This window comes from Pseudonaja textilis, chromosome 8 (genome assembly GCF_049901715.1).
Source record: "Pseudonaja textilis isolate UNSWEBS1 chromosome 8, rPseTex1.2, whole genome shotgun sequence".
NCBI classification, from domain to species: Eukaryota; Metazoa; Chordata; class Lepidosauria; order Squamata; family Elapidae; genus Pseudonaja; species Pseudonaja textilis.
Window position 1 is genome coordinate 1,720,418 of NC_141997.1, and position 11,777 is coordinate 1,732,194.

At 40.5% G+C, this 11,777-nt stretch overlaps 1 protein-coding gene across 5 annotated transcripts in view; it reads left to right on the forward strand.

Annotated features, from left to right (window-relative positions):
• The window catches only part of TAB3 (TGF-beta activated kinase 1 (MAP3K7) binding protein 3), a 47,625-nt gene extending 36,288 nt beyond the window's left edge, over nucleotides 1–11,337 (forward strand). For 3 of the 5 annotated variants that reach the window (XM_087938173.1, XM_087938170.1, XM_087938171.1), the window contains 4 exons: nucleotides 4,791–4,884; nucleotides 5,280–5,363; nucleotides 7,806–7,944; nucleotides 8,296–11,337. In XM_087938173.1, coding sequence (XP_087794299.1) covers nucleotides 4,791–4,884; nucleotides 5,280–5,363; nucleotides 7,806–7,944; nucleotides 8,296–8,428 — 450 coding nt within the window. In that variant the 3' untranslated portion in view covers nucleotides 8,429–11,337. Of the gene's footprint in view, nucleotides 1–4,790; nucleotides 4,885–5,279; nucleotides 5,364–7,805 lie in introns of all 5 variants that reach the window. The other 2 variants (XM_087938172.1, XM_026716058.2) reach the window with 2 other exon arrangements.
• Nucleotides 11,338–11,777: the final 440 nt, after the last annotated feature.

The following is an 11,777-nucleotide window of genomic DNA, read 5'->3' on the forward strand; positions in this document are numbered from 1 at the left end:
AGCAGTATTTTGTAACTTCAGGTAAAATACGATCTACCCTGAAAATGAGCCCTAGCCTGATTTTTTTGGATGGGCCTAATATAAGCCCTTCCCCGGTCACCTCATGGAGGCTCGGCCCCTTAATTGCAGCCCTGTGGATCAGCTGAGCCAGTGAGGGCCAGGAGCTGCCTCATTCTGTCTCTTTGGGTGCCTGGAGGTGTTTCCAGTGCACTCTTGCCAGCCCCAGCCCTGCCTCCACGCCAAGCAACCTTGCAGCTGAGGGTGACTCTGGAGCAGGCGGCAACCACAGTTTATGTTCTGCCAGGCCTGGAGCTCGGTTTTTTTCAAGCTGCTGCTATGATGAGGCAGAAAGCCATGCGGTGCATGGCTCCTCTCCCCCCGCCTCTGCCTGGCTGCTGGGCCTGTTGCACCTGCTGCTGCTGCTGGTGGTCTCGCCTTCCTGGCTGTGCTGCTCTAAGCAGCCCTGCTGGGCTACTTCTGCCTGTGGGGCAACTTGGCCCAGATCTCCAGAGCATCTCTGCCGCCGGCCTGCCAAGGTCCCCTTTGCCAGCAGTCACACTGCCTTGCACAAGCTCTGTGATGGCCCTGCAGCAGGGTGGAGGAGGAAGGGGGAGATCGTCCCTTCTTTGTACCCCCAAATCCCATCTTCCCTGGCCGCCAAGCACACAGCCTGCACCCCTCTCACTAGAGCAAGATGTGCAATTCAGTGTTAGTCACGAGGCCTCCCAGTGCAATGTTTTGCTGCAGCTTCAGACCAAACCTCCGCCTTCCCTGCACAGGATTAAAAGGCTGGAGGTCTTGTTGGGAGCATTTTGGGGATATGGTCTGTGTAGGGCTCCTCAAGGAAAGGTCGATCAGCAGGAAAATGGGGGGCCTGTGGGGAGTTCTGGGAATTGAAATTCACAAGTCTTAAAGTGGCCAAGCAGCTGCCCATGCTGCTGCTGGCCTCTCACGGGCTCTGCTCTCCTGGCAGTGCTACTTTTGGCTGGACTGCTCCTGCCTGGCGTGGGATGACTCATCCCAGTTCGAAAACCACCAGAGCGCCGTTGGCCTGTCAGGCCCCTTCGCGAGCAGCCATCAGTGGACCCATGCTGCCTGTGCCATCTCACCTGCTGCTGCCTTTGGGCTACTGAGTGCCAGCTTGCAGTGCCTACTCGGTGGTGGGTGAGGTGGCACAGGTAGCATGGCTACACAGGCCACTCATGAAGGGACACTGGCAGGCCAGTGGCGCTCCAGAGGTTTTTGATCTGGGATGACTCACCCCATGCCAGGTAGGAGTAGCCCAGCAGGGCATCCAAGAGCAGAGCTGCCAGGAAGGTGAAGAGGCTCTGCGAGGCCAGCAGCAGCATGGGCAGCTGTGGACAGTACGGCACTCGACAAGGGCGAGAAATGTCCCAGCAGCAGCTGGGCCAGCAGTCAGAGAGGGTGTGCCAAAAGCTTGGCCCATTGCAGCCGTGGGCAAGCAGACAGTGGGACGGAGAGGGCAGGGCCAATGGTAGCTGCATTCCCACTCCTGTTCGCTCCCGTGCTCACTGCCTCCTGCGTGTCAAAAAAAATAAGACCTCCCTGAAAATAAACCCAAGCGCTTATTTTCAAACCCAAAAGAAAATAAGATCAGGTCTTATTTTCGGGGGAACATGGTAGTTCTTAGGTTGCAACCACTAAAGTTATGGTGGCACTGAATAAGTAGTACTTATGACTGGTTCTCAAAATTCTGGCCACTGCAGCCTCCCCTGATTGTCATTTGCACCATTTCCTGTCAGCCTCCACAAGCAAAGTGAATGGGTAAGGTGGTAGGGAAAGTCACAAGTTATTCCAGTAAGTTACTCCTGCTGCTTTTTCTCCCAAGTAGCCTCCTAGAGAATACAACATCAAGCATCTCCCCCAAATCATCCTGCTTGCGCTTTGTAGCAACCGCCCACAAACCTGCTGACCTGCCTGCAGCCACCCATTCTCCATAACTCCTGCCCATGACCTCCAATGGCCTGTACATTGCCTCTGCCAACCTGTTCATGCTCCAAAGAGCCTGCCACCAACAACCTATTTGCATCGCTGGCTTCGCTGCCCATGTGGACTTGAGGTTGTACCACATTGCTTAGCAATGGAAATTCAAAACCCAATTGCCATTGTAACCTGAGGACTGCCTATAAGTATTACAAAGATGAGAAGAATCCATTTTAATATATAAATCGATAGACAAAACACTGAAAATAGTAATTTTCAATTGGATAAGGAAACTATTAATCTATCCTTTCTAGTTTGTGGCTCTTGGAATTGAGCATTGATTTTTTTTTTTTTAATGTGGAGACAAAAGTTGTCTGTCTAAAGCAGCGGTCGCCAACCGGTGGGCCGTGGAAAATTTTTGGTGGGCCGCAGAAGAAATGGCCCCCGAAAGCAATTAATCTGGGCCACGCAGTTCTCTTGACTTCCAGCTCTTCGAGGAACCCCGGAGTCAGGTTCCTGAGATGCACATGCCAACCAGCTCCCACTCACGGCAGCGGCAACAACAGTCCCCACCCCCAGTGCCCACTGTTAGCTCTTGCCTTAGCATGCTCGGTTAAGTTAAGAATCGCCCTACCCAGAGAAGGAGGTGCTGGAGAAGGAGGCAGAAGTGAGAAGCAAACAACTCAGGGCGCTACCGCTGTGGCAGCTTTGCCTGCGTTTCCAAGGCTTCGATGTTGGGAAGGGTAGCGAGGGCTGGAAAAGCAGAGAGCTGCACATGGCTCCGTCTCCCTTTTCTTTCCTGCCTGCACGTGGGCGCGGGGGGAGGAAAGAGAGGCGGGAGCAATTCAAAGCTAGAGAACTAATGGGGAGAACTGACAGCGGGCGCTGGGGGAGGGGACTATTGTTGCCACCGCCGCCGTGTGTGGGAGCATGCATCTCAGGGACCTGAGCCGGGAGGGCGGGAACTGCAAGTGGGAGCGTTTGGTGGTTTTTAAGATCTCCTGAAATGCAGTAGATTGGTGTTTTGTTTCACCTCCTTTCCTCTCCTGGTAATGCGAGAGATCATTTCTCTCTCTCTCTCTCTCTCTCTCTCCCTTCCTCCCTCCCTCCCTCCCTCCCTCCCGCCCCCAAATAATCACTGGCTGTGGTTGGGTTTGGCAGCAAAGTGCCCCTAGGGACACCTTTCCTTGCCTGTCTCCAGGTGAGGCTGGAAGAGCCACCTCCCTCCCCCCCCAGCTTTTCCTCGGCTGCAGATCTGAGTTCTCTCAATTCTCCACCTGGCATCTGAAAGGCTCTTCTGTCTCTTTGGAAGGTGCAGGTCGGGGGAGGCTTCCAGCCCGGAATGTTTTATTTTGTTATCATTAAGCATTTAGGTTTTTATTATAATTAAATAAGTGTTTGTGTGTGTATAATTTTCATATTAAATATTATTTAAACATTTTATAGATAGATAGATAGATAGATAGATAGATAGATAGATAGATAGATAGATAGATAGATATAGATAGATAGATATAGATATAGATATAGATATAGATATATGGTATTCAGCTTTGTTCGGGTATTTTCCCACATCATTATAGTTGTGCTTTTAAAGTTGTAGCAACATTTCGGCAGAATCTCATCCGCCATCATCAGGCTTCTGTATTGTGTTCGTCTATGTTCAGACGAACACGACACAGAAGCCTAATGATGGCAGATGAGATTCTGCTGAAACATTGCTACAACTTTAAAAACACAACTATAATGACGTGGGAAAATACCTGAACAAAGCTGAATACCATACGTGTAAGTACCCACAAAAACTTAAGAAAACATATATGTATATATATATAAATCAGTAAGATACTACACAGGCATCACATCTAGACTGCCTTCAAAACAGACAGAAAAATAGCAGCCATCCTTAGAAACCCCAAAGATAAAATTGACCTGGAAAACCAAGGCATATATGAAGTCCCCTGTGCATCATGCCTTGTCCCATACATTGGACAGACCAATAGAAGAATAAATACCTGCCTGGATGAACACAAAAATGCAATAAAAAAGCTGGAACACACTTCCTCACTAGTCCAACACATGAAAGCCACAGGTCATAGCATCAACTTCAATGGCACCAAAACCCTAGCCACTATAGAAAACCCCAGCCACAGAATTATCAGAGAAGCTATAGAGATTGAAAAAAAGACCTGAAAGCATGAATAGAAGAAATGATTCCACCAGACTGTCAATTATTTGGAAGCCTGCACTCACAAACAAAAAAATCTCCACACCACAAGCCAGGCAAACACCTGGGCACAAACAGATCCCCCCTGATACCTCCAGTTCAAACACACCCCAACCAGGCACCCAGATGAAACCTAGCTTCCTAACAAATGATAGCCGTCCATTTATTCGGAGCCAAGCCGCACTAAAAGCCTCCAATACAGGAACACAATGTTGCCAGCCAACCAAGACAAAAAAAGCCACAAAACAGACAGAAGATATTAGAAACACCAATCAAGCAGAACACAGCAAACTCCAAGACCAATAAAGACAGACCAAGACTCCCAACCAATCAGGATGAAGAAAAAACCATTCTAGCACAGCAGTAGATTAGCCCCAAATTTAAAACTGAAACAACTGTAAAAGTCTGACTCACAGACGAACACAATACAGAAGCCTGGTGATGACAGATGAGATTCTGCCGAAACATTGCTACAACTTTAAAAGCACAACTATAATGACGTGGGAAAATACCCGAACAAAGCTGAATACCATACATACATACATACATACATACATACATACATACATACATGCATACACCAGCTTACTTATTTTCTATTCTTGATTCTCTCTGCTAGCCTGAGGAGATGACAAGATTGAGAAGCATGAATAGGCAGCTCCAGATAAATGTAGACTGTACTCAGAAAGAAATTGACCTCCTTCAGTCTAGAGGTAGGTATTTTCAATGATTTTCTGTATCTGAAATGCATTGTTTTGGAGCTTTATGTAAGAATTTAAGAGATTTTATGAATATTATTGTGTTTTCCTATCATATAGAAAGATAACCAGATCTATTTTCTTTTTACTCGATGTATTGTTTTGATACTTTAGTTAAAATGTATTTGGAAATACTGATTCTAGCTGTATCATAAGTGACAAAATTTGCAAGCATTCTTTGTCATATACTGGCAGCTTCCAGAATAGCAAGGCTATATGACTTTACGACACTGTTGTTTGCTTCATTTCAGTATCATTTCATGTCAAAAGCACACTTAACCAGTAACTTCTTTTACCTTTTAAACATTTGTTCTGAACAAAGTACATTATTTTCTGCTTTTTATTAATAGGAAATTTTGACCTGAAAGCCATGAATAATTTCTATGATAATATAGAGCCTGGTCCTGTTGTGCCACCAAAGCCATGTAAAAAAGGTGAGTCACTACATAAATGTTCAAGATGTAGTTTGTAGAATTTTTTTGCAGAGGGATTCTTATATTAGAAGGAAGGAAATTAGATGTATATGTTTCTTATGGCCACACCAGAGAAGGCACACTTCCTAAGTCCCACAAGAATGACAGCAGTTAATGGTAGGAACCTAGAGTGCACCTATTCTGTTGAAATATACTGGGCAGGCAGAAATAACTATAGACAAGCAGTCCCATAGTTATCCGGATGCTATAATTCTGGCATCAAGCCCTATGCCATTTTTAGCTTTATAGGTTCTCTACCTCACACATTACATTTCTCTCATATTTGAGTAGAAGTTATAGAAATAGTAGTTTACAGAAGTATAAATATTGTTGCCATGTGGTCATATTGTACAAACTATGATCCTTGGAGAGAAAAATAATGCAGTTTAAAATTTATTAAATATACAGTAATTGCTATAAATCAGTTTGCTGACAATGTTCAAATGAATGGAGATTGTACATTATATATAATCTAAAGTGCATATATAAATATTGAATAGTTCACCCTTCTGTAGAAGATAGAGGCATTTATACATGATTTTCCATGCACCATTTTGTGTAGTACTTTCAAAATCTTTAATTAGTTAGAGTAAAATATAGGAAATACTTTGTTAGAGTATAAAATAAACGTTTAATCAAAATCAGCCTATAAGTAACATGTCAGAGTAATGTTCTGGACCAGGGGTCGCCAACCTTTTGGATCCCAGGACCCACCAAATCCATACTTTTAAATCCCGAGGACCACTAATACGATTTTTTTAAAAAAGCTAATATATTTAATATAATTTTTTATATTAAATATAAATGTAATTATACACACACACACACACACACATATAATTTAAATAATATTTAATATAAAAATTATACACACACACACTTATTTAATTGTAACAAAAATGTAAATGCTTAATAATAACAAAACATTCCAGGATGGAAGCCTCCCCCCCCACACCTGCACTTTCCAAACAGACAGAAGAGCCTTTCAGATGCCAGGTGGAGGATTGAGAGAGCTCGGATCTGCAGCGGAGGAAAAGCTGGGGTGGGGGGGAGGTGGTTCTTCTAGCCTCACCTGGAGACAGGCAAGGAAAGGTGTCACTGGGGGCACTTTGCTGCCAAATCCAGCCACAGCCAGTGATTATTTAGGGGCAGGGGAGGGGGGGAGAGAGAGAGAAGAGAGAGAGAGAGGGAGAAAGTATCACTCGCATTACCAGAGAGAGAAAGCATCTCTCGCATTACCAGGAGAGGAAGGAGGTGAAACAAAAATCACTCTTTTACTGAGACCTACAAAACACCAATCTACAGCGTTCCAGGAGATCTTAAAAACCACCAAATGCTCCCACTTGCAGTTTCTGCGCCTCCTGGCTCAGGTCCCTGAGATGCACGCTCCCACACACGGCAGCAGTGGCAACAATAGTCCCCTCCCCCAGTGCCCGCTGTCAGCTCTACCCATTAGTTCTCTAGCTTTGAGTTGCTCCCAGCTCTCTCTCTTTGCTCCCCTCCCCAGAGAGCTGCGCACGGCTCCATCTCCCTTTCCTTGCCTGCCTGCACATGGGCGCGGGGGGGGTGGGGAGGAAAGAGAGGCGGGAGCAATTCAAAGCTAGAGAACTAATGGGGAGAGCTAACAGTGGGCACTGGGGATGGGGACTGTTGTTGCTGCCGCCATGTGTGGGAGCTGGTTGGCGTGTGCATCTCTGGAACCTGACTCCTGGGTTCTTCGAAGAGCTGGAAGTCGAGAGAACTGCACAGCTCAGATTAATTGGTTATTTCTTCGGCCTACCAAAATTTTTGGCAACCGCTGTTCTGGACCATTCTTGATAGATAAATAACTATGCTCCCAATAGTTATTATGTGGCTAAAGTAAGAATGTGCCATACCGGCATTAATAAATTGTTTGAGCTCAACACATTATTTCTTAGAAACAGTTATAATTTGGGATGGTAAAATACATCTTAGTAATTTTTTCTTGTTAGAATGACATTGTAATTCAGTCTGGTAGATCTCATGCTATCTATATCAAATGACAAAATTTGGCAGAAAAGATTATACATTATATGTGTGTGTGTGCGCACGTACACATAATACACACACACACACATGCATATTTATATTTATTTACTGGAGACAAAAATCATGTGGAGAACAGAATTTATTTTCACAATATTGCATTTGACATGTAGTTAAAGTGTAGTACTGGAGACCCAAATTCTAGTTCATCTTCTGGTATAGAAAATTCAGACGTCACTCTCTCAAATCAACGATTATTGTACAGAAAACAAAGAGGCCTTACGGTGTGCTTATACATGAATGCCAAATAAAATATTAACACTAATGTTATTATTGACCTATGATGTTTATAAATTTAGAAGTATTATATTTTATAAGAAAAATGATTCTTTATAGACCATCAAAATAGTTCCAAGCAAGTTCTGCGATCACAGCCAAGAGATGAGGACTTTGAAGGAGCTCCATGGAATTGTGACAGCTGTACTTTCTTGAATCATCCAGCACTGAATCGTTGTGAGCAATGTGAAATGCCGCGGTATGCCTGAATTTATCAAGGTCTACTTTGTACTGAGGTGGGCTTTTGAAATCTCAGCCATAGGTGAAAATTTGGGGGAATTTTTCAGTTCTCAACCAGATCATTTTCAATTTTTGAGAGAAAAACCTTTTTTTCATTCATGCTGCACTAAAGATTAGCTTATGGATACATACTCTTATCCCATGGTTGTAAGAAAGTTTGAAAAGGTTTTCTGAATCCAAGATGGATTTTCTTTGAAGAATGTATGCAGGAAAACAAGTGATTACTGTTGTTCTAGCCCCCAGAATTACATTTGCTTGTTAGTAGTCCTTATGCATATTTTTATAAGCATTGAACAATTACTTTGTGAAGTGTTACAGGTATTCAGACAAACTGTGAAGAACCAGAGCTAATCTGGCCAGAGCAAGCTGGAAAACAAGAGCTCCCTATGTTTCCAGATTGTAAACTACTGAAAAAGGGGGACTCAAAGAACAGAAAAGGATAATCTGAAATGCTGCTTTTTTCAGGGTAAATTAAGTCTACACAATTGCTGTTTTGATATTGTGAATCATGGTGAGGAGGGAAAAGTACTGTACAATCTTATTTATAGAGTACAATCAGAAGTGATTTTATAGTCTCTTTTGCTTATATAGCATTCACCAAGTCATGCTAACACTGGTAATTAAATAATTATACCATATTACACAGAAAAAATAGTGGTGCATGCTTTCATTAGGACTTTGTATTTTAAAGCTAAAAAGTAAAAGTATGCTTTTAAAAATTATGTTCCCTTGAAACTGCCTGACAGTGGAGCAGACATAAACCAAATGCAGAACTGTTCCAAGTTCTTTTTTGAAAACTTGTGTTCAGCCATTGATAGCATAAGAAATGTTTGCACCCTCTTTCTTAGGCCTTTCAGCTTTCACTTATGTGAAGAATTCATGATGTTTACAGCACAGAAGGTACTTTGTGCCCTCATTCTGATTACGCTGAAAACCACTAATCAATATGAGTTCTCCAATAAAGTGTATTTGCACATTATCAGTAAACTAACTTATATTAGTATGAGTAGTGGTTTTTGAAATGTTGCACATTGCATTTTGGTGTGACCTTGGTCAGTTAAAGGGTTTAGAGAATCCAGAAATGGTATAGAGAATCCAGAAATTGAATTTTACTAATACCTGTATGAATGTGTTAATCACAAATAGGATATTTTATTTATGAGTGCTTTAGGATACTAAAATAAAGCAATCCTGAGTTTGAAGTTCAGTCAAAAATAAAATAGTTTATGAATAATCAGAATTCCTTTTTCACACTGATGAATCACTAGGACAGTAGATTTTACTTCCTACACACTCATTACTCTGGATTTTGCAAGGATTACAAAATGGAGAATCGTATTTTATTTGTGCATATCTTACTCTTATCTGTTGGTATTATATATGATATAATTTCTGTTCAAATTGGAATGTATTGAATGCAATGGATGTTAGTCCATAAAATTCTTATAGAAGCTATATGGAATCAAGCTTGATTCAGTCAATCAGATAGAACAATTAAATTAGCGCTCATGTTAAAGTTTTTTAAAGTTGACTTTTACACTATAACAAATAAGATTCTGAGAGGTTAAAAGGGAACTTGTAAGAATTCTGTATCCCTACTTAAGAGTAAAATTATGAAGTTATTTTTTTTACCTAGAGGAAAAAATATGTGAAGATACAAAGACTTTCATGTATTCTGTTTTAACTTATCTATTAAATCACATTAGTATTGCTCCTTAGTATTGGTCACAACTTTATTATCTTTTTAAACAACCGTCTGCTTGGCACTTAGTCAACTGCTGCTACAGGAAAGGGAATTGTACTCATTTAAGTTCAGAACATAAATAGCATGTTTGGAGGTATACCGGATTTTAGTTGGTGAGAATATACTTACAAGTATTAAGCTGACTTTATCTTAGATTTTTTTTCTGGAATTGGAAAGCACCATCAAAATTTCTATAGAGTTTTAATGAATGGACACATTTATAGGAACTTAAGGTTTCCTTATCTTATGCCATGAGCAGGGAGTTCTTTGGACATGCCATGCTGTGTGAATTCAGTATATTTGTATAATGCCCAGACTAGATTGTGGAATTAATATAATGTTCAATGATTTACTTATACTTTCACTGCTGAAGTACAAGTCAAAACACAGTTTGTAGTGAGGAAGGTAATAGTGTAATTGCAGTGTGCAAAAGAATCCTTTTACCAGTTTACTTGTAAATGTCCTTTCACATTGTTATTACAATGGGATGATAGCAGTGAAATTAATTTTAATATTTAAGTAGTTCATGTGAATCTATGTCTACGTAGAAAGTACCCAGAAATAAGTGAATTCAATCAAAATGGATTTTGGTTATGCCAAAATAATTGATGATTGTCTAAAAGGTTTCATTAAAGTCTGGACCCCTTGTAGAATAGAATAGAATTCTTTATTGGCCAAGTGTGATTGGACACACAAGGAATTTGTCTTGGTGCAAATGCTCTCAGTGTACATAAAAGAAAAGATACATTCGTCAAGAGTCAAAAATCATAATTATGAATTATGTTTAATGCACAAAATGTACTGCAATGCATACAGATTCAGAATATGTGTGTGTCTGAGTGGTGGGATTCTGAGGCCATCCTGAATTTTTAAAATGCACTACTTTTTAATAATAACTGATTTTCCCTTACTCATAGGTCTTGGGTGAATCTGTTTACTAGAAAATTCAAGAATACCTTCTAATTCTCCAAAACCTTTTCTTTATACATGTCTTTTGTATTTAATGTTATTAAAATGTATCCTTTCACATATATAAATATATCCCAATTTTAATTGATAGAATATCTTATAGCAAGCCAAAATTAAATCCTGTACTTGATTATTTGATGAAACTATCAAGCTGGAACGTTTGTGTAGGAAGAGAGGGCTAAGAAGAAAAGAGACACTGTTTTGTAAAATCTGATGGAGATGTGTGTTTCTCTGTGATATGTATGTATTTTTCCTTATGGCAGATGTGTGAAGCAAATGCAATTTTTAAAGAGCTGGTCTCGGTCATATTGTCATGTTTTCTCTCAGTTATTGTATACTTTAGTTCTGTACACTTCTTATTTCCCATCCTTTTTTATTGTAAATTTCTTTAAAATCTCTCGGATTTTACAGACTTGGAAATTAGGACAAAATATTTTAATTTTTTTTACGAGTACATGAAAAAATTAAATATTTGGTTATGACTTTGTAATCTTGAATTTACAAGCTTCTAACTTGAGAAAGTGTGTAGTGCGGTCTCAATGTGAAATAAGTTCACAATATAGCATGGAATAGCAAGGTAGGCTGTCAGTCAACAGAAGATTGAAAATGTGCAGAGAAATAAATGCTTATTATAGTTAACATTGTGTCCATGTGTTATATTTGCTTCTACAGATAACCTTTAAAGTTTATCACCTGTGCGAGAAAGCGAATCCTTAATTGGTAGGTTAGTTGAATTAATATAATAGCTTACTGTTTTTTTTAAAAAAATAATATGTTCTTTAAAGACTGTATATTTCACCTATATCTTCTGCTCTGTTGAAATTCTGTTAACTTTATTCACTATAAAAGAAAACCATGCTCTTTCTAATTATAAATAGGGTATTTTCCTATCATGTGGATTTGTGAATGTTGTGAATGAAAACTATTATTACAGATAAAATGTATAAGACATTAAGAGGCACTGCATGCATGATTTTCCAAATAACATACTGAGCACTACAGTTGCCTAAACCCAATAAACTAAGAAAATGTAACGTTCTGCTTTTGGTTTTATATGTAGCAAGAATTTGCAGTTTCTT